At 43.6% G+C, this 27,937-nt stretch overlaps 1 protein-coding gene across 4 annotated transcripts; it reads right to left on the bottom strand.

Annotated features, from left to right (window-relative positions):
• Positions 1-154: 154 nt before the first annotated feature.
• On the bottom strand, positions 155-27,384 carry LOC147198279 (guanine nucleotide exchange factor DBS-like). 4 transcript variants are annotated; one of them, XM_086123157.1, is made up of 33 exons: positions 27,192-27,384; positions 17,940-18,023; positions 16,314-16,428; positions 14,078-14,168; positions 12,085-12,204; positions 11,881-11,997; positions 10,862-11,011; positions 10,647-10,771; positions 10,220-10,334; positions 10,028-10,147; positions 8,764-8,955; positions 8,494-8,685; positions 8,256-8,415; positions 8,080-8,138; positions 7,921-8,006; positions 7,095-7,161; positions 6,882-6,997; positions 6,693-6,762; positions 6,500-6,592; positions 6,334-6,426; positions 6,107-6,232; positions 5,523-5,744; positions 5,340-5,432; positions 5,140-5,218; positions 4,767-4,839; positions 4,585-4,691; positions 4,309-4,398; positions 3,416-3,475; positions 2,939-3,004; positions 2,133-2,242; positions 1,412-1,524; positions 1,210-1,313; positions 155-970 (listed from the first exon to the last, which is right to left on the bottom strand). In XM_086123157.1, the coding sequence occupies exons 1-33, from the start codon at positions 27,268-27,270 to the stop codon at positions 891-893; spliced, it is 3,567 nt and encodes a 1,188-aa protein (XP_085979283.1). In that variant the 5' UTR covers positions 27,271-27,384; the 3' UTR covers positions 155-890. The 4 variants fall into 4 exon arrangements, with proteins under 4 accessions (XP_085979283.1, XP_085979282.1, XP_085979281.1 ...); XM_086123156.1 differs by lacking the exon at positions 27,192-27,384 and adding an exon at positions 24,828-25,321 and having other exon boundaries at positions 4,767-4,836; XM_086123155.1 differs by lacking the exon at positions 27,192-27,384 and adding an exon at positions 24,828-25,320.
• Between the last annotated feature and the right edge of the window lie 553 nt (positions 27,385-27,937).

Genomic DNA, 27,937 nt, shown 5'->3' with positions numbered 1-27,937 from the left:
GTGCGGGCTCTCTTCATAAAGTCAACTTTCATAAGCTTTATATGATCTTTTCTCGACATTAGGTGGAATATGTCATAAAAATACTATATCTGATTTTTTTTATTAGCTTTTATTTTGAAATATTTATCCTCACACAATATCAACAAAACATGAGTTAAGAATCAAGTTTTCTTTTTATACATATATATTTTTAAAAAGTCACAGGGCAGTGACATCACCATAAATAATGTACAATATAGCAGCTCCAATAATAAATATCTCATGACAGGCATTAATAAACAATATCTACATTCAGAGCATGAAAGGAATAAGTTAGCACTATACAAGTCAAGTCACCTGTTTATCCACATTTTCTTTTTGTAGACTGGTGAACATGTAACACACAAATGGATGATGGAAAAATATTCTAATGACAGAGAAGGACAAACAAGTAGTAGAAAAATAAGATATTAGAAGGGAAAATGACCAAAGTAATATTTGTGTTTTTTGTTGCATTTCTTACAAATAAATATAAAATATGTAATACAGCAGCTAAATTAGCTGTTTTTAACTGCCAACCTTTTACATGTGCTCTCGCAGTGGAATTAGCTTCTGTGTGATGTGATGGGGTTGGTCCACATGCACTGATAGATGCATTAACTGAGATCAGTCCTGCTGGCCCGTTAACATCTATAACATCATCTTGACATACAGGAATACCGTACGCCATTAAAATAAACTATGTTCTTCCTGTTTGGGGCACAAGGTGCTTTTGTGTGGATGATTGAAAACAAAAATGCTGGTTTTTATGGTAGATATTAATGTTAGCATATACAGACGGTACAGACAGCCACAAGACGTTTAGGAGGGAGAGAGTGACGTGGACCCACACGAGGGTGGCGCTGGCCAGCTCAGGATTTGACGTCGGTGAAAGGCGTGCAGGTATCGCTGCAACTGGATGATGTGCTGAGGTGTCCTGACCCGCTGCCTTCTGTTTCAACACACCCACAAAGATTGATTGGCATGTGTTAAACTTCAAGTTTTGACAACAATGGAGGTGTTATAGAAATTTAAACTAATGTGTTATGTCAACGATGTGTATCAAACGGTTAGCCCTTCGCACTTATCAGTAGCCAAGAAATCATTCACATTTTCAAGGGAGGTTGGTGACCTTTATGTCCTCCCCCCCATCCCCACCCTGCCACCTTTCTGGACGTCTGTGTTGAGTACCTGAGCTGGTGAGTGACTGGCACGACTTGGACTTTGCAATGAGGCTAACCAAATTCGCAGTGGCCATCCAGCCCTCTGTGGAGGTGTTCAGGTTACGCACTAACCTGCAACAAATATACGCACACACACACACACACACAAATCACTGTGTTTTATCTGTGATTCATAATTGGATGGCCAGTGATAGATAAGTCTGGCTTACCACTGTCCATTCTCCCCCTCCTTCACCAGCTCTACTACGTCTCCGCTTTTCACCGCCACCTCTTGACTGGAAACCTTCTCGTAGTCGCCCGTTGCCGTGTATTTACCGGTGTACTATTGCCAAAGATATACACTGGTATTAGGTGGTCAAACATATCTGTTCAATTGTTACTCTTTTGAGAAAGCTGGGAACATAATAACCCATATATCAAGTGAGAAGTGCACATACTGAAATCCAATATATAATAGAAGGTGTGAAGGTGTAGCATTATTCGTAAAAAGAGCATTGTTATCATGAGAATTGGTCATGTACTTGTAATTATTTATTTTTTCTCCTAAATGTATTTATGATGGACAAATCTGGAGGCGGTTGTTGACGTGCTCATTGCACATCATTTCACAAAGATGGCAGCCACTTGTCACATTGCTAGTGTGACTTATGTGTGTGAAAAGACAAATATTTGTGTGATAAGGGCTATCTTCATCACTTAGCCTTATTACGTACGGTGCAATGTTTTGTTTTGTTTTTGTCACACAACTGAAACACCAATGTTGGCTTTTTGCTGTGAGAAATTACTAAAATGTAATGGAAGTAAATGTGTCTAATTTTATTTTAAAAGTAAGAAATATGAACACAGCAAGACAAAAGAAATATGCATCGATCCAAGATGCAGGACATAGTTGACATAATTGAGATAAACATGAAACTGGGCCAAACTCACCAGCTTCTTGGCGCTGTCGTCCTCTGGGTCAGATTTGAGAGGATCCTCACCGCTGGAGTAGCCTTCGTGCTCCTCCGACGCGTCTATCGAGAGAGAGGCCTTGTTCCAGCCTGAGGTGAGAGAAGAGAAAGCAGAACATAGGAGGTGTGGTTAAGGAAAGGCATCTGACACGAGTATGACGTGCGGTAAGATGGACATGAAGAGGAAAGAGAAGCTCATCCCGCGAGTCCCAACGCATTTCGAGTGTGTGCAGCATTACTTATTTCCTCCAAATTCTAAACGCACAGAGAAGGTATTGGAAAGGCAGTGTCTGATAAGAGCGTCTGAACATTCTGGTGTTTGTTAAATAAAGTGACATCACTCACTACCAGCCTGGCATGCATATTACAGCAGCCAGTCCATGTGAAGAGGGTTAGTTGTCACTTCCAGAAACCCAAAAGGAAAAAATATTGCTGTCCCCCCCCCCCCCCCCACGAGATTGTTGTCATCTAAAGTCATTAAATCGACATACTGTAATATGTCCACTTTAAATATGCGCACGTTTCACATTTTACCAACTCACTAAAGCCACTTAATTGCAAAAGGACAGTGGTGCAGGTAAAGTAAAATGAGAGAAAACTGACACCTACAAGGAGCAGATATTCCAGCGGCCGCCTGTACCTCTCAACTTGGTTTGTAAAAGACTACAGGTGCTCGACCACCTGTTTTTGCTGAGGTGGAGGGGTGCGTGGGGGGGACTCGCATCTGAGAAAAGACAGCCGGTGACATTCACCGCCATGGATGGATGCGAGGAGATTGGAAGTTACCTTGAAAGCCGAATGGCGTCGGGTCACTCTGACGCTTAGTCTTGTGATCCGGGCTGGTCGGCGATCCTGAAAATATTTGCCCAAAAGCAGTTTGTGTGTTAGAGCAAGACAAGAGAGACCCCAGAATTCAAAGTGCACATGCTCGGGAGGGAAACACTAAAACAACAACAAGTGAAGTGAGAATAGCCTTTCCAGTTTTTCCGACTGTTTGCCTTCTATTTGGTGACAGAGTGAAGCACAGGTGGGAGTATGCGAAAACATCACAAATTTCACTGGGCACGGGCGGGATATATTTTACATCTCGTATCTATTCAGCAACACTGGGCGAGAAGAGCTCACATGTAAATAAATATAAGAGAGCCAAATGCCAATGACTTTCAGGGACAATGTGATTTGGCCATCAAAGTGTCGCATTTGCTGGGGGGGGGGACACTAAGGTTGCACTGAATTGACGCTGCTACTGCTGCTGTGTAATACCTGGACACGGCAAAATGGTGATGGGCAAGGTGAAACTTTTATCATCTGTGCTCGGCGGCTCTGTGGAGGTAAGCATGGCAGCATTGGACCTCACAATGATCCTCGATGATGATCTCCCATTTTAATTGTTTTTGCCTCAACGATTTTTACTTGATTCATAGTCAAATATCTGGAGGGATGCAAATGCTCTCAGAAAAGAAAAGCTTTTTGCGAAATTGTCTGTAAATATAATCGCCTCATTGTCAAAAGGTGCTGTTTTTTTTCTCCTGTCTTCCTACAATAGGGGCAATGGAGATTATTATTTTTTTAATCCGAAAAGCAGCACATTTTTGTTTTTGGATTCATCAATTATTATCAATTGTACTTTGAGGTGCAAATGATTGTCCTCCACAAGTTTGCCTAGCAACAAGTGAATCTGGTAATAGAAACAAGCAATTCAGTTGCTCAATGCTGTTTTGCCTAAATCTAATTTCAGATGTACATCACACCGACTACAGTATGTATTATCTGTGAGGGTCAGTATGTTTCTATTAGAAATGAAAAAAATATCTACTTTTTTTTTGTAAAGGACTGCAGCAATATATATATTTTTGTAAATAGTAGTTTTGTTATGCATTTTTGTGGGGTGGCACCTATCAATAAAACGTATTATTATTATAATACCCCAAAGGTGTTGATGCCTCACAATTTTTTTTTTGTTATGTTAAAAAAAAACACTGGATCATGACAAATATACTGTACATATCAATAATTGGACATTAAAGGTATTGGCCACAATTCCTCAAAATGACTCGCTGGACTTGTGTATGAAATGAATGTCGAACTGAATGTGTCGAACTTCCCACAACAGGCATGATGATCTGACGTGATGGGACAAAATGACCTGCAGTTACCTTTCTGAGCTTTGAGGTTACTGAAGCCCTGTAAAGTAAAGCGCTTTTTAGCTGCAGCACTTCTGTCTGAGGTAGGGCTTGTAGCTCTCTCTTCCGACCCGGAGGAAATGCAAGAGGAACAGGCAGATAATACAAAAATAGAGGAAAGACGCGAGGTAAGTTAAAAGACATTCAAAGGAAGGAAACGTGAGGAAAGGCATGAATCAGACAAGAGGTGGGAGTAAAAGGTGCAATTGACATGCCTGAATAAAGCTGCAAAGAGAGCCTAACGGTCACCTTTTCCTGCTGACTTCGGCGAAGGAGAGGAATTGGCGTCAAAGCTGCAGTGTTCGGCTTTCCTCTCGTCTCCTTTCTTCAAACTCCTCTGTCGCATCTTGAATGGACTGTCGATGGACAGAAGTCAAGAGTTTTGGCTTGGAGAACTTCACTTTTCATCAAGGTTGCAAAAGCACACGTACCTAAAATTCTCCGGTGCTCCTGCCACCGGGGGACATTGGATAATCTGATCTGGCGCCCTCTGTTGACTTGCTTCTGAACAAGACAGAAGAATAAACATTTACTGGGCACTGAGCAGCGATTCCCACCCGTGGTTCCACGGCACACTGGTGGGACGCGAGAGATCGTCAGGGTTGCCGTGGCTTTTACTTTTGCATTAGCATAGCATACGTGGCATTCCCATTTATGTAGAAATTTGGGTTACGGAATGTCGTCATAACCCGAGGACAACCTATATCAACATTTCACTTATCACAGATAAATAACACACAGTGGGGCAAAAATTCCCAACAATCGGCAGGCCACAGGTTGTAATTCGAGATAATCGATCTTCACCTCTGCATGCTTCCAGTTGAGTTGTCAAAACTTTCCTGATCTCCTTCACCCAGGTTGTTTTCACTTCAGCCGTCGGTGCCTGAAATTGGAAGAGTAACATGCACCAAGAGATTCAAAAGGGGTGTACATGTTTCCTTTTTGCTATTTATTACCATTAGAAGCTATTAACCTGTCCAAAAATAAATAAATAAATTCCATGCCTGCACAATGTAGACCTCTTCTCTGGAGTTACACCAGATTTCAAACTTCTTGTTGTCTCCCTTGGCGTTTTCGGTAATACCCACAGCGTTCATCTATCAAGACACGTCATCCAGTGAAATTTGAAATAACGCATAAAACAAAAACCAAAGAAGCAATTCATCCAAAAATCGAGAGGCGCTCACGCTGAGTGACTGCTTGAAGCTGTAGGAGGGCGCCTTCTCGTAACCCTCCCCGCTCTCCTCCCTCCGCTTACAGAAGAGCAGTGCCTTCTCGTGCAGGAAGATGTGTCTCTGCATGGGCTTAAAGCGGGCCAGGTCCTTGACCTTAGCGTGGCCTTTCTTGTGTTCCGTCCACACGCTGAACGATCCCTGCATCAGCAGCTTGCCCAACTCACTCAGGTTGCCCTGGCAAAGCAAAGACAATCATACTTTGACATGAGCGATGTCAAGTCTTCGATAGCGACATTTCCTTGGAGCGAATCCGTTTAATTTAGCATGGTATGGGCGGAGCAATGAACCCAGACAGACTGAGGTTGCAATTAATGTGTAAGGTAACCGTTTGCACAAAATAAATACATTTTTTAAAAATCACCCAAAATTTTGAATTGAGCATTTAAGACCGGCAGTCTGAATATAGCCTAATAAACATTTTATGATACACAAGCGGTATAGAACATGGAGGGATGTATTCTTATTAAATGCATTTGGACTGTGACTTTGACTTTGCTCTGTGACTTTGCATTCATCCAAGTGGTCTATCGTCCCACCTCATATCCTGTAATGGCGATGAGGTGCATGGAGTCATTGACAGCCTTCAGTATGCCCAAGATGGACGTCAGAGCCTCTTGCAGGTCATCTGTGCCGTCACAGCCCTTGCTGTACTTTAGCATTTCCTGCAATAAGCCAAAAAATGACGAATCAGTTCCTTTTCTCTTTTCCTTTTTTTTTTAACCACAACAATTCTAGATTGTGGCTAATAGACGACATGTTATACCTTCAACAGCAGTTGGTATTTGGTAATTCTCTGCACAGGCTTCAGCAAATAGGAATCCAAGCCAAGTTTGTGCTCCAGCTTTTTCTGACACTCCTGGTGAAGATTGTTAAATAAGGACGCCAAACACTCAAGCAAAAGAATTAACACGGGCATGTGTTGACAGTACCTGGAAGAAGATTGAGTCTGAGCACTGCCTCCAGAGGCTTTCGGAGCGAGGCTTGTTGTGACAGTACTTCTCGTAGATCTGCAGGTCTGTCATCTAAGCGAGGAGAGATGAGTTGTGTCGAGGAAATGATGAAATAAAAGACTCATGTTTTCCACTTTTTTTTTTTTTTTGCACAATGACTTCATTCGCTTACCCTTTCCAGGAAACATCTCCCAACTAGCTCTGGACAGTCCGCGTACAGCTCCAACTCCCTGAGAAACGTCCTGGAAAACAAAGACGGTGGACCAGCATAAGTATTTGAAATCAATTATTTTAGGGCCATTCAATGAACCGAAAATCAAAGGGTGGCTTCTCGTTGGCAGCTAGAGGGCGCTCTTTTCACCTCTTGTGGAAGTGGTAGATTTCTGGCATGTTGCCAAACAAAACCTCCTTTTTGTTCTGTAAATGGGGAGGGATGAGGTGCGCCATGGCTGCGTTATCCATCTCAGAGGCATAACCCTGCAGTTAAAACAAAGGGGAAAAAAAGTTAATACGGATTGTGACACCAACAAATGCTGGATTTGTCGAAAGTGTTGTGGGGTGGTTAAATAAGAACCTGTAAGACACACAGCAGCTCCTCCACATAAGCCCTCTCCGTTTCCAGCAACTCGTTCATGACGTGCCTGCAAATGGTGAACGTTACATTCAGAAGAAGTACAAATAAATCAAATATGACCCAAAAGTTAAGAAACGTCCCTTTTTTTTTTAGACTGGAGTTAAAAAAAAAAAAGTTTATTGGCACTGTGGATGCTTGCATTATGATGGATATTTATTGAAATTTGCAGTCGGTGGATGTGGCCATGCGATTGAAGTGTGGTGCGAGTGGCTGTGTAGATTCTAAACAGCAGCAGCGTGCGAGTGACGGGACATCTCAAGGTGTTTGCAAGATCACAAGAGTTGTTTATAGTAATTAAGGAGCGACCCCACCCAAGCAAGTTAATCCCATGAATGCGTGTCTATGGGCCATGCATTGGAGGTTACCTGGAAATTGCTGTGTCAACATGATGGAGATGCCCCCCCCCACCCCACCCAGCCAGGAGGGGAGGGCAACCCGACCAGCAGGACACTACCCACGTCAAGGGACACGAGACGCTCCACCACCCCCGCCGAAGCACCACAAAGTCGCCCCCCCCCCCCACCCACTGGCTGGAACAGGGCACTCCAATGAATGTCAGCTGGCACCCCCCCCCGACACCCTCCCGACATGCTCAGGACTGCCACAAGGACACACAGGGAAGCCATCCCTGGCATTCGCCAAACCCTCAAGGCAGAAAAGGAGGACGCACCCTGACCCCATCGCAAGCATCGGCTCAAGATGATCGGGTTCTCCAACACAAACTTGTGGCCAAACATTCTTCCAGAGTGAAGTCTAAATGCCTCACCTTCTGAGCACTGCCAGGTTCTCCTCCTCCTCCGACAAAGAGCCGTGTCTATGTTTACCCTCTCCGTTCTGCAGTTGCCTCTCTCCCTTGGGTGGACAAATAAAAGTTTGAAAGTGACATTAAGAGTGTCTATCCAGATGAAATCGTGACCTCACCCACTTTGTCACAGCTTTCGTTGTTCCCCTCAGAGTGGCTTCGATCCAGTTTACCTCGGTGGGCTGAGGTACGAAATGCGGACAGAATCACAACAGAAACAAATTGCGGGGAGTTCGAAAAAGGACACGCGATCGGGTGTTTAATGCTGCTAAAAAAAAAAAAAACGAATTGAGACTGACCGGGTGAACTGAGAGGAGATTTGATGAAGGCTTCGGGTCTGGGTGCCACCGGCTGCACCGGCCTGGTCTGCTTGGCTGCCAGCTTGTTCAGGCTGACCCTCCTCTTGTCAAACATCTCCTGCATTGACGCCTGCTTTTGAAACACCTTCTCCACTTGGTCCTGTTCAACAGCGAAAAGAGCGTCAATGTCATATTCGAACAGCAGTTGCCCGAACCGGTTCCTAAGTGCAAGAGGTACCCTGAGGTGCTGGTCGAGCACTGCCTCATAATCCGTCCAGATGCTATTCAGGTCCGACAGTCGGTCCTGTCCTGCGTCCGCCAGAAACCCCTCCAGCTCTTGCAGAGCTGATTCAGCTCCCTCATGTGATTGACACTTGTCCACGGGCTGAGAGGCCAGCAAGTAAATCCCATCATCGCACCACTTTGAAGCCTGTAGAGGACGGTAAGACAAGAAATGAACACATGAAAGCGATTCGTATGGGTGCTTAGGTACACAAGCGTTGCTCACTCTCTCCAAGCAGCGATGCAGCTCTCGGGCTTTGAGGAGCAGCTCCTTCTTCGCCTTCAAGTTGTCACTCAGTTCCTGGCAGAGAGCTCGGAGCTCACTGCTTTTCGGCACGATGGAATCCTGAGCGTAGTGAGCCTTCTGGACGAGGTCATCGCCTTCACCGGCCAAAGCCAAAGCTCTGTCCAATGCCTCCTGTGGAACGCAAGCACAGGGACCATTGATCAGGCAAAGTAATTTTGTGCTTATAATTGATGAACCATGCAGTTTCTCGATGGTAATTACCAAGTTGAATAAATAAAGGAATAAGTCAATAAAAATGAAAAATATGCTGACGTTAGGTTGAAAAATACTGTCTTCTTTATTTTTTACAGGCTACTGCCTCTCCACTCAAGTACATAGTGAGAAGGGCTCACTTTGAACACAGCTACTGTACAAGCTAATATTCGGTTTGATAAAACAATAATATTCTGCGATTGAAATCTAAAATTAGCTTTACTCATTTTTAATACAGTCAAACCTCGGTTTTCGAACGTCTCTGTTCTCGACGCTGCTGTTTCTAACCTGCCGTCCACCTCCACATATCACAGAAAGCACTAAAATATGCAGCCATTGAAATATGACAACTTCAATTTTTTTGGGGGGGGGGGTGTTGACTTTTTTTACTATCTGCCTCAACTGGTGCCTCCCAGGGGAGGGATGCACTAAAATTGAAAACAGATACTACTCCATACTAGTAACTATATTTTAAATGGCAAATGGAGTGCATTCTTATTGCGCTTTATCTCCCATCACGGTGCCAAAAGTGGTTAACAGCAGCTCATCAATTGCCCTGGTGACCCTTCAATCACCAGACAACCTGCTCTACCGACAGAGCCCCATCTTAGTTAGTATTTAAGTTAATTTTACAAGATGTAAAGCGGGGGTGTCAAACTCATTTTTTGTCACGGGCCAGATTTCAGTTCGCGATTCCCGTTATGACTCAAACCATATAAAGAAGTCAAGAATAATCATTTCTTCAACTATTTAAGTGACTGTAATGAGGGGTTTGGTAACAAGAAAATGCTTACAGTGTCACTCTTATTTATTACAAATGAGAATTTGAAATTTTGGTACAGATTTTAACAAACATTAAAGTTGCCATCTTTGATTTGCTTTCGCGGGCCACATAAAATAATGTGGCGGGCCAAATCTGGCCCCCGGGCCTTGCGTTTGACACACGTGATGTACAGTAATAATATTTATCTTCAGTGCATTCATGACTTACGCAGACTCTCTCCTCATAGGCGGTGAGATCACTGAGGACATGGTCAGCGTGGGCGTGGCTGATCCTCACCTCAGAGAAGGTGGTCAGTTTCTCAGACAGCCGATCGAGCAGAAGTCTCACCTGCGGCGCCGAGACACTTTGAAAATGAGTAAGAGAAACCTGAGCGCTGCCGGTCGATTTGATTTGACGAACCTCCTTGTAGTCATCCTCAAAGTGGCGCAGCTGGAGACACTGCTCCAGTTTGGCTCGGTGCTTCCCCCAGAACTCATCAAAAGCCCTTTCGGTCTCATCCAACTGGGACAGCAGCCTAGTCGAAGGCAGAGCAGGAGGTGATGGTGGAAAAAAAAAATTCAACAACTCGGCTGGAATGCTGATTGAGTGTTCAGAGAGCCAAATGCCAGTTGACACGACACTCCGAGTCTTCAGTGCACTCATGAAGCCAAAATAAAAACGCACAAGCACCAGTTCAGCTTCAGCAATGACAAGACTACTGTCCTTCCAAAACCGTGACAAAGCTAAAACACTCGATGGACACTAATTGGCAATACCTGTAGTCATGTGTGATCCAAAAAAGAAGATTTATTAAAATAATTCTGCCATTACAATGTAATTTTCGCACCTCTGCACTGTTGCCAGGTTCTCCAGTTCATCCTGGTTCATGTTGTGGTCAGGGTTGTGCTTCAGGGGTTCATTGATGCTCTCCAACAGCCTGCCGCCTTGGCTCAGAGCCACCAGCAGATCATCCTAGACAAAAAAAACAAACAAAAAAACACTGACACTCAACTATTTTTTGTACATCAAGAAGTGGACCTAAACGAATGAATAAAGATTTACCTTCATTTGGTCTTTTTTGCAGCTGTGTGCACTGAGGAGGAGGGTGGTGGCCTGAGCCTCATTGGGGAGTTCTGCTTCAGCCAACTCAGTGCCGAACGACTGCAAGGTTTGGGCCATTTTCTTCACCATCAATGCAAAGCCCTCAATAGCCTGTCATCACAAGAAACAAGATGTATACCTGACAGCTTGATAGCTCCCCCCGCCACCACGCTGGAGAATCTGAATGTTAATAGGTGAAAAATATCGTGGCTCTTATTGCCTCTCAACGAAGTGACAAGAGAGAACTTATGTTGGACGGTGCCATCTCGGTCCATTCAGAACATGCCTAGATGCAATTAGCATTGAGCAGCTAACGTGGCTACGGAATAGAGCTCATAGCCTTTAAATTACAGTTTATTGATCATGTTTACAGCAACGTTATTGTTTCCGGAATACACATTGTTCAGGATGCTCTTAGGAAAAAAAAAAAGAAAAATTAATCTCGGTTGAATTTATTTCCCCTGTTTAAATCATTGGAAAATAAATGTCAAATAGTGGACTTAAAAAAATAACACTGATACTGTCTGTATCCAACTTCCAGTCTTCCATTATTTGATATATGAACCAAGGTTTTTACTGTATTAATGGTGTGTTTGTGTTTTTCCATGTGATGAAAATTCACGTTAAATACATCAAGAAAAACCTTGATAATTTATAATTGGCTATGAATATACACTCGATCAGTGAAGAAAGTCAAAGTAAATAAGTCAGAAATGCGTCCTGTATTTTCATTTGGCGGCCATTTAAATTGAACATTAACACGGGAACATTACGTTTAGTACATGGAGGAGTTTATAGCTCATGTGATCATGTGATATTAGTGTCATACTAGTCACAAGTCCATAACCAGAATTCCTTTCGGAGTCAAGGGAGCAAAACGTAACATCGCAGGTGAAGGAGAGCAACAAACACATACGCAATATTGGAAGTCAGCATGCTTCAAAATGTTTCGTTACGACATAAAAACCGCATGTACATACGGTACGGTGAGTGATCCACTTCTCGTGACAGTACGCCTGCATTCCCCCAAGGTCCTGGCTCAGCTGCGTGTGGTCAATGTAGGAGTGAAGCTCACTCACCGAGCTCAGCATGATCACCTGGAACAGAACCACAAAATGTAACCTCGACACGCAGTACATCTTCCAATAGGACGAAGTTAAGAAAGGGGAAAGAAAGGCACGTACAGGCACTTTCATTTTGAAGTCATCCTTGTTGAACTTAAAGAGGATGTCAGAGAGTGTGCGTTGGAGGAGAGTGGTGGGCCTCAGGACCAGAACCAGCTGGAGGTTTCCAGGGAACGCGCCCTGAGGTGATAGAGGACAAGACCAATAAACGAGCTGGATCAAAAATCCAAGAATGCTTCATTTCCAATTCGGATTAGAGGGCCACCTAATGAGCTCGGCACTGAGTTAGAACAAGGTTCGTATTTTTAAACACCAACATACATCACTTCAGACGGGGCGTTATCGTAAAGGAGACAGGAAGCTCGTCATCTCCAGCCGTGTGGAACCGATGAAGCTGATTTAATTCAAAACAAGCCAACATCCTCCATCGGTGTCTTGAGAGAGCAGCTTTGGTGGCAAATAATCACATCCTGTTTCAACTTTTATTGTACCCTCCCATCCCTCCTCAGTACAAAATTGATTGATTCGACCTGAAACAAAAAGATTCATATCTAAATATTTTGGAGAGGTGCAATAGCTGTAGCTGGCATAGCCGGGAGGGGTGGTGGTGGTGGTGGTGGGAGGGGGGAAGACCGAGCCTCCATTAAAGCTCTTATTATTAGGATGATGTCACTTTCTGATATCATCGCTCTTCAAAGACATAATTCAATTCATCATCCAGGGGTAATAAATCAGAGGCACTGAAAACAGAAGGAAACAATATGACGACTTTACGCTAAATTATATAATGGATCCTGAAGGGTTGAACACAATCCATTCCTAAGCATTAGTTAACAACTGATTGGTTTAGACCAGGGGTGTCAAACTCATTTCATATTGTGGGCCGCATACGGCCTCGGTCGATGTCAAGTGGGCCAGACCATTAAAATTATACCATACTCTGCTATAAATAACCAAAATATGTCTTTCCTTTGTTTTTATATAGCGACGCACAAGTACATGAGGAAAATGTTGAAATGTACCTACATTTCATTTACCTAACATTTCATAAAACACCTTAGATTTCCTTCGACAAATGTGCAATTTAATTTTATCATTCACATATATGCAGTACAACTGATCCCACTGATTGTACAAAGGCACAAAACTTGAACAATTAGTATTTAAAAATATAGTCATGCATTTTAAGATTAAACAAGATTTATAAAGAAAGGATTTTTTTAAACCATTTACACATGTGCATATGAAATCTAAATGTAACCCCCACCTACACTTTACAAACGAAAGAGAAAACAATGACTAGCGGTTAATACATGAATTGCATCTTAATAAAAATATTCATTTTGTGTCTTTTATGCTTTTTTTTTCATTTTTAAATTATCCCGCGGGCCTGATCGAACCCCCTCGGGTCGGTTCCGGCCCGCGGGCCGTATGTTTGACACCCCTGGTTTAGACGGAATACATTTTTTTTCCCCAGAGGAAACAATAGAAATGGAAATGATCTGTTCCCGGGGTGGGATGAACTCGTCATTTTGATGACCAGAGTCGGACACCGTGACAAATTTGAGAGATGATTACTTCTTGTAAGGTTAATCACTTCACATAAAGAATTTTTAGTACTATTGTTACCTTAGCCATGTTGTACTGAGCAGCCGAGACGTGTTGTCTAATAGCTTCCATGACCAGTTCTACGGCTATCATCACATTTCACCCTTGTGGAGTTTATCCTTTCGCAGTTCACTGAATTGAAGTCTCACAATATATTGTATACAGTGGTTTGTTTAGTCTGACAATTCAAATTCTGAATTGAAGCACCGCAGGCACTGCTTTTGTGTCTTTGAGGCTTGAAAACATCTGGCTTTTATTTTATTTTTTTGCACTGGAAAAGGTAAAAAAAAAAGTGTCCCGTGATTAACCCCACGGGTTACATTAGTAGATGGCACCCTGAGGGACACAAATGTACTCCTGGTGTAGCAGTCAGCACTACTTGCGTCTCAGATCGTCAGGTGAAGACATTCACAAAACAAAGAAGCCACCAGCTGAGTGAACTCACCGCAATCCGAAGCAGGGTCCCTTTGACGGCCGCCCATCGGTCCTGCCGACGATCGATAACGAGTATGAAGCCCACGTCCGTTGATGGCAAACTGGCAAGCACACAGTGAGCAAAAATCCATTAATAGTCGAAACCTAAATGCAAAAATAGTTCCGATGAAAAAAAAAACAACCGCAAGTGCAGTTTTCCTTTATGAGACAGGAGATGAAGCCACGTTGTGTTATTGTGGGGCTCTTCTTATCTTCTCGGCCAGGGATGCATCCCCCCGCTACCCCCCACCCGAGCGCCCACCCTCCGCCATGGGTGGCCTGTCTGCCGGGCACTTTACAAAGTCACTCACATCGTACGAGCGTACCGTGGGAATAACAGGAACATAAATCCTAAAGCACATCTGCTCATTGCGGTCAGCAGTAGTATTAATGAGCAGCTCAACTGATACAGTAGAGCCGGATTGGGTCGCCAAGGTACAACTATAGAAACCAGAGTGCAAATAGCTCGTGTGTTGAACCTAAGCCCCGCCCCCACATCCAACATCCATCCAGTAAGTGATGGACGCTGCTGGAATTTGAGCCAATCACAAAGGTTGCTGCAGATTGACAAATCGCTCTCGTAGCCAAAGAGCGAGTCTGAACAGACACGAAAGGGGGGGATGGGAGGTCCAATAAGAGGACCCTGTAAACAAGGCTTGATATCCAGTCAGATAATTCTCTTTCAGCTATAAACCCTCACTGGCATCACCCTTGGGTACCTATCTAAAAACATTATTCACAAAAAACAAGAAAAACATATACAACAGCAAACTGCTAGTTACATATCAATGCAACAGTTGTATTAAAAAAAAAAATCAAACACACATCTAATTGCTGAATCATGGTGTTGAGTTGACTGTATTAATTACATGGCCTTCGTCCAAAAATAAATCGTCAGCTGATCCACGGATCAGCAGGGAGCGCTTAAAGTCACAATACACATCAGACAATGGGCACCACCCCCCTAAGGGGACTGTGACTGTTCTTATTTGGAACAGCACGAGGCTCATCACACCAACGATGAACAGTCAGTGTTGAAATGAAACCCTCAACTGTTCAAATCAATGTAGAATAATAGAATAATACACTCAAATGCAATGAAATGATTGACAGGGCAAACATGGAGGAATGTTTAAGATGGTGGTCTCACACATTTACCCCTCGCCGTCTACCTCATCCAGTCCCCCAGTGTATGACACCCTGCAAAAGACTGATAACAACCCTGGATTATGACTGATTCAAACAGGGACTCATGACCATTTTCCTCCCTTTATTATGCAATCCAGCAGGATTTTCAGGCGATCCCTTTTTTTGTGGGTGTTTGTTTACAGAATACAGACAAGTCTGAGATTAAAGTTGCGGGCCTTTGGTGTAATTCTACAATGTGATGTAACATGCCAGGGAGCATTTAGGGCTACTGGAAGAGATGCAGCCTAGTTAATGGCAAAAAGAAGAGAATGCCCCTTCAGAAACATGTTTTTACTGCTTTTAGGATAGCAGTGTTGCTGCTGCATGTGTGTTAAAAAAGTATCTGAGGTTTTATAATTACTGTAACATCTGTGCTCATTTCCGTTTGGCCTCGATAGCGTTTGGCATTGTGTTAACATTAAACCAGCAGACTTTCCCGAATGGAATTACTGTATGGGTTATGGTTAAACACTTTGGTGTTTAAACAGAAAATGGCTCACGCTGGTTTGTTTTACGTGCCAGTTTTTCAGGAACCTCCGCCGTAAGTGTGCAATAAACATTGGAATATTTGAAAATGTGCGATGGAACAAGTTTAAGTGTGTTTACTAAGTGGAAATGTCTTATCCCTTAGCATATTTGCAGGTTTGACATTTGCAAATTCACCTATGCTTATTTGCGGAAAGCCTTCGTTAGTCATGTTTCCGATCGTGCTACAATTTGCAAAAGAATTATTTTTTAATTCGATTCCCCACTTATTCACAGTATTTTTTTTCAATATTGTTAGTCCCCACGATAAATGTCAGTCAATCGTTTGCTAATTATCACTGTTAGCGGTTGGGAGTGAGCCCAACCGCCAATAGTTGTCCCCCTGGGTGTTATTTATGGTCACAGTCCCCCCCCCAAAAAAAAGACCCAAGCGTGCTTGCTTCAACTATAGGAAATTATATCTTAGATCTGCATGAATCAAAACATTTTAATTAAAATAATTAATGAGATAGCAAGATTGCGAGCGAACTCACCTGGGTACACTTGTCAGGTATGTGAGCACATTGTGAAATTCTCTGTCCGTGATCTCGCCGAAGGATGGGAATTCTGGGAACACGATAATGGGGCTGCCATTGTCTCCTCTGCCGCCTGAGCAAGAGCAAAAACATACCGTTAGGTACAGTACTGGATATGAGAACATATCCATCCATCCATCCATTTTCCGATCCACTGATCTTGACATGGGTCATGGGGGTTGCTGGAACCTATCTCAGCCGTCTCCCGTCTAGGTGGGGGACACCCTGAAGCGGTTGCCAGCCAATCGCCGGGCACACAGAGACGGAACAACCATCCGCGTTCACACTCACACCTTGTCAATTTAGAGTGTTCAATCAGCCTGCCACGCATGTTTTTGGAATGTGGGAGGACAAACCGGAGTACCCGGAGAAAACCCACGCAGGCACCGGGGGAAAATGCAAGCATCACACAGGAAGGCCAGAGCCGGGATCGAACCCACGACCTTTGGACTGTGAGGTCGACGCGCTAACCATTGGTTCACCGGGCCACCCTCAACAATTACAGTACATTCATATTTTTTTGTAAACAAATCATTCTGGTGGGTTTCACATAAACGTGTTCATTTCACGAAGACAAGAGGTTTAAGTATCAGACACCACCATGCATCGATTTCATTTATTTACAGTAGGCTGCAGCCCAGTCCAGTAACTCATCTCAGAATTTATTATGCATTATATTTGTTAATTTCATGGTTATTTGTTCTCTTACAGCATCATGTCCATTATAACAAATAAAAAATAAAGATGAAAATATCTGATGTTGTGCCATGACAATCCTTTTTTTTTTTTTTTGGCATGCTGTTTCACCGCCTGCATTTTAACAGCTGCTCCGTCAGCGCTTGTTTCCGGAATATCAATCCGTCGGTTTGCCCGTTTCTTCCCGTCACCACGGCAACAGCAAGCGTGAGATTATGGTTCTAATAAGGTCTGTAAAATGGTTCCCAACACTGCTGCCGCCTCAAGGTCACCAAGGGTGCATTGAAAAGGCTTGCAAGTATATAAATCCTTTGCCTTCAAATACAAATATCATATATTACTGTACATATGAGTGCGTAGTGTATTGAAAAAAAGCACTGCACTGTCCTTGGCCTTGACTGGCAAAGAACTGCCAAGCCAAAAATAGGTCAGAGGAAATTTGCAAATGCAAAATAAAGCTGACGCATGTGTTAGACTGGAAAACTGCAGCCATCGCTGATGTGCAACGAGAAGAGAGAAAATGTGTTGAAATACAGTATGTAACCGGGAGAACATTCACACGCACAAAAACACTCAACAAGGTCAAGTACCCCCCCACTTATAAAAAAAATCAGGTGATACAGAACATATAACAAAGAATATTTGACTTTGTAAAGTGGGCCCAGTTGTGGTGTGAGTATGAGTGTGAATCTTTGTGAGTCTTTCTCCAAATCTGCCTTGTGATTAACTGGCGACCAGTCCAGGGTCCAGTATGCCTTCGGCCAGAAGGTGCCCAACAACAGGATAAGTGGCATATAAAAATACATGGATATTTTTTTTCCATTCATAACAGGCGAAAGGGCAAGTTGAAGTAGCAGACGCGCACACAATGAGTAACGAATGAGTCACCTGAAAGAAAAGCGAACTGCCTCCTGAGTTCAGGAGTGATGTCAGCAGCACGGAGGGGACTGCTGTCCAATTGCATGATCTCATCTGGAGGGAAGACACGCACACACAAAAAAAAAAATGCAATGAAACAATGAGGAACAATCATCTTTCTTTCCTCGCCGTTTGTCGACGGTTCTAAGACAACCTACTATAACATTATAAGTTACACTGACTGATACCATGTGCCTTCTATTTGAAGAGAGTCACAGTTATTGATAAGAAACAGACATTTGAGGAACAGCTTCCGTTTCCTTTTACCTCATTATTGTAACCTCAGGCGAGGGTGTGCATGTCGTGAACAAAGCATCAGTGGATGTGGAATCGAGACAAGACAAACGGCCTCGGCTCTGATGTTTGTAACTTGTTATAAAGCAGAGCTGCCTCATGGATGATAATGGCCACTTGTTGCCTGAGGTGACATCTGGGGGATGTTCATGGGTCCAGCACATGCACTCAGTCAGACAACCGCACCTCAGCCCCCGGCGACTCCCACACATCAAAACCCCACCCGCTTCGTTTTGTCTAAAAAAAATATCGCCCTCTTCAATTACCGGTAAGTCATTTTTTTGTTTTTTTTCCCCCTCTCATTACATTATGAACATAAATATTCATAATAATAGTAATATATGGAAGCTACTAAGACTAGGAGGATAATTAAAATGACCTATTTACAATTACATTTTCAACTATGTCCTTAAAAAATACTTACAACCCCACATTACCTTGATAAAACACACAACATAGTGTCACTTCTTATTGAGATTTCACACCACTTGCCATTCACACCTACTGGCATCAAAAAAAATCCTCAAGCCTTTAGAATGGAAAGCAGCAGACACAACAGAACGTAACAAGTGAAACCGCTCTACTATGTGGCGAGTGTCAAGTTTCGGATCTCTTTCTTTTGCAGCTTTTCTCATCCCGAAGTATCACCGATGTCACAAAGACCTCATGGGATGACTCAAGCGTCCCAACACCTGCGTGCATTCAGCAACCTGTGCGAAACATTTCGATACAAGAGATGCATCAATCAATCAAAAGTAGCATTATTATACTCGTAAGGGAAAAATCCTTGAATTATATCTCGTAAGTGTTGCAAATAAAATGTACACTGAGTGTCGCTAAGACACACAAAAAAAAATGAACATAAAATATTAATAGTACCGTATTTTCCACACTTTAAGGCACACTGGATTATGAGGCACACCTTCAATGAATGGCCTATTTTGTAATTTTCTTTTTCATTCATAAGACACAATCTACAATTCATCCACTAGATGGAGCGACGCTCAAGGAAATGCCAACACAGTGATCAGATGTCAGTAAAACTTATTTAATAAAACAGTGACATAGCTCACTTCACCAACAGCAAGTTATAATATTGACTCGTTAGCGTTGAACTTTCTCTATTCCCGTGTTCAACTGCGTAACGCGATCGCCTAAAGTTTGAACTCTGCGTTGTCAGCATGTCTCGAGCAAGGAGCCATTTTGGGATCGACATATTACCGTAATGACCATATACAAGGCGCATCGGATTTTAAGGCGTGCTGTGAGCTTTTAAGAAAATGGAAGGCTTTTAGGTGTGCCTTTTAGTGCGGAAAATACGGTAAATGAAAACAAGTTAGCATGTCCCTGTAAAACAAGCTACTATTATTTTACCGTGCCATTGAAACATTGAGACGCACGCATACACACCAGCTGCTGTTTGAGGGACTAAGGTTCTTTAACGGGCTTAACGGCGGGAGGGATTAGTATCCTGCTCATGTTTGTCGGTGGGGGATGAGTCAAACGTTAATGGATCACAGTCACACACCTGGACCGCCTGCCACTACTGACACACTTTCAACGGGTGCCAAGTTGCATGCGGCACCCTGGCCGTGAATAGACGAAAAGCATTTGAATAATAACAATAACGAGTAAGACAGGGCCCACTCTGTGCTCTCCAAGATGTAAGCCTTTGAATAGCACTGGGGGACAATTTCAGAAATAATCTGTTGAGTTTGATATTTTATGCTGATTAAAACTGAAATTGGCATGCTGGTTCCAAAAAAGCAGTTCGTATTGTTTTTTGCTTTTTTTTCTCCTTAGCACATCAAGTTTTGTTTCCAAAACTAATCTTCCAGATAAGCAAAATTTCACTGATTACCTGTCGTACGAAGAGCTGATTACGAGTGGACTCATCTATAGCAATGTGGCAACTTGTTTGCGCGGTCTCAATTGTTACAGTGCGGTGAGGGGTGTGTGCAGCTCCCATGAGGTCGGTACTATCAAGAGGATTTCTCTTAACCTTGTAACAATGAGCATTTGCTTGTACGTTTGATGCTGTTGTTTGGTAACTATTTTATCTTACCGTTTTATTTACATACATACACATTGATTTCATATTTAGAAAAAAAAATGGGGATCTATACCTCAAAAAGGTCATCAGATAGATTAAAACTACGGTCAGTTTTGGATTCCGCACCCAAAAATGAGTTAAAAACAGCTGGCAGACCTAACTCAACGAAAAATTGTGCACTGGTCAGATGAAAGAGGAAACAACAGAAGACCAAAAGAGGACATTAAATGGAAGGAGTTGGGGGGGGGCGCTTTGAAACATAAACAAATGGGAAAAACAAATATAATGATGATTCTAACTTGGTGGAGTTTTGTTTTTCTTTAAATCCACCTTTGGTATTGGAAGTCAGGGACAACATGACAAGGTGAAGACATCAGGCACCTACCACACAACCAGTGGCAGTAGCGGGAAAATCTGGAGTATTTTTCAACCTCCTCCAGGGAGATGTATACATGATCCCAGCTCTCACGTACAGGCTGCAAACACACCCGCATGGAGCCACGGCAACGCTCTACTTGTAGACTCTTTGGCCGTCTTCCTGCCTCTTCGTGTACGGATTCTGACTCAACCTCCATCTTACGTCTTCCCTTTCTGCCTTGTCGTTTCTCCTCATGAGTGCAATTTGTCATGACAAGTCCATCCCGCACCTGTTTCTTCTCAAGCTCAACCAAGTCCATCCTCTCCAGTCCCACGGTACTCGGCAGCTCCGAGTCCACTCCAGTACAAAAACTAGAGTCCAACTCAATATCCACAAAGGAGGCTTGTTGACTGCTCTTGAGCTGCTGCTCTTGTCCCAATCACAACAACAGGTAGCCTCTCGTTCGGACGCCCTCCCCGCCCCTCGTCTGCACATCCAAAGCGCCACAGTATAACTGTGCGGACTTCCCAGTCCTAACCTCAGATTACCTTCCTCATAGGAGACAAAAGCCACCTTGTACCGCTGAAACCCTCCCTTCCGCCCAACTAACAGGTATCTGGGTACCTCTTCCTCCAAAAGGACAATTAGCTGACCACGCCCAGCTCAGCAGCTCACTGACAATTCACTCACTGGCCACAATATTAGTGACAGAACCTGATCTCATAAACATTGAAGGGACACAAATGACTTACTGGCCTTGTTAAGCAGAACACATTACAACTTGGTTTCAAGCAAATGGAGAAGTTACGTTGGAATTTTGATGAAGTAACACGGTCAGGTGGTCAGCGTACACGGTTCCACTTGGCCGCATTATCTCAGGGGATGTGGACCTGAAACTACAAAGCCTCCATTCTGACAAGCCCATTCAAACACAGTTTGAATCCCCCTTTAACCAGTGGCAGACTGAGACCATTCAAAGCCCTCAGCCTTTTTTTTTTTTTTTTACACCACTCTAAAGATTCCATTATGACCAACTCTAAGAGAGTCCTAATTCGAAAGGCATCCTTAAAGAACAGCACATTGTTACATTGGCAATGTAACAATTCAAGCTCATTGACTTGTGTGGAAAGATACAGTGGAGTCTAAAGTCAGCTGGAAAGTTTGAACAAGGCCTGTTTAGTACATCGGAAATATGTGTCTTCATGCATGCGTGTGTGTCGATGGGGTTTTTTTGTTTGCGCAGCGAAACCCACTGCACGCATCAGGTTATCAGTAAACACCAAAGCTAACAATGAGGCGGTCACAAAAGCGCATTAACCACAGGTTTGTTTGTCAATGATTCATTACAAGGCGATAAAGAGAATAAGTTAAATTGAATTGGACCCTGAGCCACACCTTCATACTTTTCGGCTCCAAAATTGCATTGTCAGGTGAAAAATGAAAAAAGCATGACAGTTTTATACATTTTATGTTAAAACCAGTCTTGTGATCTGACCCCTATGAGACACATTTTCACATTTGCACTTCAGGCTCGAAAACGCATTGTCGTGCTCACGATTGGCTTCTTTTTGGCAGCTAATTAGCATTGTACAAATGAGTTATCCATCTATCCACCCATTTTCGGATCCGCTTATCCTCACAAGGGTCGCGGGTGTGCCGGAGTCTATCCTAGCTGTCTTTGGGCAGGAGGCGGGGTACACCCTGAACTGGTGGTAAGCCAATCGGAGGGCACACATAGACAATTTCGAGTGCTCCATTAGCCTGTCGCGCATGTTTTTGGAATGTGGGAGGAAACAGGAGTACCCGCAGAAAATCCACACAGGCACGGGGAGAACGTGCAAACTCCTCATAGGAAGACCAGAGCCTGAATCGAACCCTGCACCTCTACACTGTGAGGCCGACATGCTAACCAGTCACCGCCGTGCTGCCCTCGATGAGACGTTTACATGCAATTGCTCATGTTTATTGTATTTGTATTTTGTTTCCTCGAGAAATGACAACCCCCCCCCCCCCCCCACACACACACACATAAAGCAAATTAAACAGTCCAAAGAGAAAACCTGGTCTGATTAGTGCTCACATGGACAAAGCTACGTTATACCCGGACATAATGCAGCAGTTGTTACTCCCGTAAATCAGATTCATACCAGCAAATATTTTTGAACATCTCCATCGGAAAAACATGAATTTTCATCCGCTTCAGCCGAACGCAGCATTGTGAACTACACAGAGCAACATATTTTGCGCCGCTGAGGAAATAGGAGCACATGGCAAGAAAATGACTGGCCAATGCCATTTCTTTATCACTGCTGTTATTATGTACAAAAACTCACCATTGTGCTTTTTTTTTTTCAAATATGAGCTTCAGTTTCGTAATATCATGAGTTTTTGTACAGTAGCATGAGCTTTTTTTTTTTTTTAATTTCACCAAACTCCCCACAAAAATCGAGAGAATTATCATCCCGTGAGGTTCGTATTGTGATAATATCACATCGTGATCTTAGAATATTGTTACATCTTGAGAAACAATACTCTCTTTTTGGAAGTTCAGTGACAATACATCCTGTGTTTAAGACCCAGAGACATGTGTTTGCAGTTTTAGGCTACAAAATTGCATATTCATGAGAAAATTTCGAACCTCTGTGTAAGTTCAAAACAGTCTCAGGTCTCATGTGACCCCATAAAACAGAAAGTCAAACCCCGGGGCATTAGAATTTTAACCAGCCAGTGAGGATAATTTTCATCATTCATATGACGACTTTCATTTCTTTAGAAGATACGAATTACAAAAACGTTAGTCCCCCCCCCCCCCCCCAAGCATCAAATATTTTCTATCGATAGTATGAAGAACAAACACAAGTTGTCATCCTACCTCACACACTTCTTTTAAAATTAGGAGACAGTGGTATTTTTCCAAGGAGAGACCAACGTTAAAAATGTAAGGGTGACCTTGATCGGAAAATAGCAGCGTATGTTCATCTGGCACTGGAAACTAGAGACAAGCAGCTGATCAAAGTATAGCACAAGTACAAATCAAACGTCAGCGTTTCTTTCACTCACGTCGCTTAAGGGTAACCATTGGAATCGCATTTTCCCATTTCGAAGCGTTCTTCTTGGCTTTCCTCACCATTCTTTCCGCCCTCTGCCTTGCATGGACTACGGGAGGTCTCAAAGTGGAAACACTGAGCCCGACAGAACACTGAGCTTCCCCTCTCGCCTTCGAAGCAGCTGCTGTGCTTGCGGCTGACAACAAATGAGGGCAATAAGAGCTGTGCAGCCGTTCAGATTTGTATGCTGGTAGCGTTTGTTGATGCAGCACAGGATTGGACCTGCGTCCCCCCCCCCCCACCCTCCCAGAACACACACACACACACAAACACGCAGTGCTGCATACAAAGACATGGTGGGTGAAGAAAGGAAGCCAACATAAGGACTACAAGTATGAAGTTGACAGCACACCCGCACGCCAGTTTCACAAAGAGCACCGTCTGATGGAGCGGGTCCGCAATGTGAAGTCACAGAAAACTTTCCAAATCTCCAAGCAGCATGTGACGTTCAAACAAGACTGTTGTTTAACTAACTGAAAATGCATCAAGCTCCTCACACTTTTACAAATCCAGCAAAAAACAAAACAAAAACTCACCCCCCACCCCCAAAGAAACCCTCCCAAAAAAACAGGATACTAATTATCACGATGTGACAATAATGCTGATACCGATACTGACCCCAATGCAAGTGGGCTGTAACCTTGGCCCAGGCACCACTGATTACCAATGGTAATCAAAGCCATTCCTTATTTTTGGTGCATGCAACAATTTAAAAAAAAACGATCTAAGTATCACCTCTTGCCTTGCACTTAACTCACTCACTCCCAAAGACGTTTTTAAACGTCTTTTCAGACTTGGCCCAGAATTGGCTGGTACTGAATGGGTTAAAAAAAAATCATTCTTACAAACCAAGTCGCGTTATAAGTAACAAATGGCAATCAAAATATCCCCTCTTGCCTTCCACTTTTATGCATTCCCCTAGTCACAAAGTCAAGTAACAATGCGATATTTTCCTAAAGATTGACAGAAACTAACCATTACCACTACTAAACTCTGCCAGCACCGCTAAGGATTGCCAGTCCACACAAAGCATCCTCTCCTCTTACCATCCCACGCTCTCCAGGAATTCTTCCGGCTGGCCGGACTGAAAGAGAAAGAGGAACCCAGTCCCGAGATGTCCAAGTTCTGGATCAGAAGACTGAGCCGGTTCATGATCCGGTATGACGCCTCGCCGCCCTCCCGTAAGAACTCGTGCAGAGACATTCGGAGCTGACTGATGGTTTCAAACTCACATACAAATTACCAGAGCAGGCATGGAAAGGATCCCGCTCAGTTCACTTCTGGGATTATATCGGATCAGACTGACATGTATGCATCCTGCAATGGCGAGACCGCCACGGTGCTCGTCTCACAAGTCCGGATTCTGCGGCAGATCCACATCAGGGACTTCATGTAATGCTGGCAAGTCTAAACAGCTGAGTCACTGCACCGAACGCCTGCATACGGTCACGCTATAGGTAGGAACAGACCCACACTCACTCCGGCGGACTCGCACACCTCCTTGCAAATGTACCTACTGACAGTCGCGTAGATTTCCCTGCTGGGAGAAGCCGGCAGCCGGTGTAGCACAAATCCCCTTCTGTTGCTCGAGCTAATTATATTCTTCCACCCCTCTACTAATCTGTCTCACCAGGCACCAGGTAAAAAAAAGACCATGAAAGTTTAAAAACGCGCACATTTACTGTGTTTGTACTGTTGTGTGAACCAATATTTGTCCAAGAAGGAGTGAACATGCAAAATTGGACATTGTTTGTTGTGTGTGAATGTGCTGGTGCTGTGTGCGGCTTGTGCTAATACTACACACCGCCGGAGGTTATGACATATTACAGTGAAGTCTCAAAGGTTTTACAATTCAGAATTTAAGCCATATTTTTCTGTGTCAAATGCCCAGAAGTGAGCATCAAAAGTGAACTCTGGAAGCCTTTTGCCTTTTTGCCAAGCTTACTTCCAAAGAGCAGCTGTGCTCATTGAAGTTGCTGGCCAGTTTCATGAGACATCATGGACAGCAGTGTACAAAAGCCTTCGATTTTTCTTTAGCTGAGAAAAAAAAAAGCATGTTGAATAATGTACCTGTACACCCAAAGGTACATGAAATAAATGCACCTTACGAGTCGCCACTTGTGATCAAATTCATCATGTCTTCTTGCTTTAACAATTTAGCATGGTTGACTTCTTTTTACACTTGTGTGATGATCAAGAATGTTAAAAACGAGATGTGTCACCAAAGTCACAGTGCATCTATTTCGCACCCAGTGCAAGTCTGGCACAAAAGTGCAGTCTCGCCGTGCGAAATGATATTCTATGAGATGGCAGAAAGTATAATATTGACATGTGTATCCACTTTTTGTGACATTTTTGTTTGGTAGTGTGCGGTGAGACTTTTCAAGAGTAAAATATGTACCTTGGCTAAATAAAGGTTAGGAATAGCAGCAAGTGTCATTCCTCGACAAGGATATGGTCATTTGGAGAGATGAAAGAATGTTGCGTACAATCCACCCACACTTTTTTAAAAAGTGTGTTGGGTGTTTAACTTCAATCATTTCTTCTGACTTCCCTGAATTTCTTTGGGCGCGTTCTCATGCTCGCTCCTGTCTCGTGAGATCATCGTAAACTCGTATTATTCTGCTCTCGCCATCCAGCCACTGCACATTCACATCACCGTTGTCTTTAACGACGAATACGTGCGTGTCAAGCAGGGGTGGGGAACCGATAGCCCCTGGGCCATTTACGGCCTACCAGAGAAATCACATAGCAAATTATGTGTCGCTATCACTTACAAAAAACGGCATATTACGCGAGCAAATAACCCTCCATGACTGAGTGCTTGATTTTGTTCATGTATTAGAAAGCATTAGTTTTAGGAGAGAATGACAGTTACAATAAAGAGCGATGTATCACTTGGAAGCAAATGATACAGAGACAATTAGTTACACGTATAGTATCTCACAAATATCATGATAAAAATACCAAATGATACATTAAATGAAGACTAATCCCTATTTGTAGGCACCTGACAATGAAATGCAAGACTAATTGTCTTTGTGAAGGCGGAATTTTTGATACACTTCCATTAAAGACCTACATAGTGCAGGGGTACCCAATGTGACTGATGGATGGATGCGGGACAAAATCAGGTAGCATTTAACGCACAGAATACACTAATTTCATTATTATTGGGACATTAAAATAAGAATTTAACCGCCGAACTGTATTTCAGATTGCATCGACACATTTCTACACAGTCCTTTGCTTTCCTCCTACAGGTAATAAAATGTAGGTCATGTTGTTATATTGACCATTTATGGTCTCATTTTAAAAATGCTTTGTTTCACCTTTGCAGGTTCCAATTTTAACCCAGCAGCCACGAGAATGCTCTTGTGTATGTATGGGTGTGTGTAGCTGTGGCCCACCTATACTCCTGGTGACCGTCCTCAGCCTCTCTAAAAGGTCCCCCACGTCCATCTCCTCCGTTTTCATCCACAGGATCATCCTCCAGAGGGGCAGCGGGAGACCAGCAGCCCAGCAGGGAGAAGCTTTCCTGGGGAGAAGAGACAGCTTGCCTGCTTTTACCGGACGGCTCCTTGGAGAGAGTGGTGCGGTGGCGTTTTGGGGCGTGGGGGATGGTGATGGGAAGGAGAAGGGGATGCAGGGGAATCAGAAGGGTCTAACCAGTGATGTGTATTCCTGGTAGCGGTCTTGTATGAAACATGGATGCCGAGGGCGTGTATGAAGTGTATGTCACGGGTGATGACGGAGGCCTCGGATGCTTGAGCGATGCTGATGCCGCGTCACACAGCCTGGGCTGCCGGGACCCGTCCTCGGCCAGGGGTGGGGTGGGGAAAGGAAGGATGTGGGAGAAGATTGGGAGGAGCTGAAGCAGGATGATGATGCAGCCTCGTTCGCACATCAGTGACTCGCGCGATGCTGCAAACCAGTGCAGACAATGGTTGGGGGAGGAGAAGCAGAGGTCCGCTGCAGTCTCACACACACCTGTGATCCAATAGTGACATCTTGTGTGCAAAATATGCACTTGCATCGTTACATCAACCAAGAACTAAGCCAACACCGATAAAAACGATGATACGGTGTCAATATCCATCCATCCATCCATTTTCCGAACCGCTTGATCCTCACTAGGGTCGCGGGGGGTGCTGGA

The sequence above is a fragment of the Hippocampus guttulatus genome, chromosome 11 (genome assembly GCF_054856545.1).
Source record: "Hippocampus guttulatus isolate MCC_2025c chromosome 11, RoL_Hgut_1.0, whole genome shotgun sequence".
NCBI classification, from domain to species: domain Eukaryota; kingdom Metazoa; phylum Chordata; class Actinopteri; order Syngnathiformes; family Syngnathidae; genus Hippocampus; species Hippocampus guttulatus.
Note: the sequence above shows the minus strand (reverse complement) of the source record. Positions and strands in the feature narration are given on the sequence as shown.

Excerpts from the sequence above, each read along its gene's own strand:
- LOC147198279 (XM_086123155.1), bottom strand. The coding sequence starts at position 24,984 with ATGTCTCTGCACGAGTTCTTACGGGAGGGCGGCGAGGCGTCATACCGG. Across the intron at positions 5,219-5,339 it reads AAGAGGTCTACATTGTGCAG|GCACCGACGGCTGAAGTGAA; the intron begins GCATGGAATTTA and ends TTCCAATTTCAG. Across the intron at positions 1,314-1,411 it reads GAGGGGGAGAATGGACAGTG|GTTAGTGCGTAACCTGAACA; the intron begins GTAAGCCAGACT and ends TATTTGTTGCAG.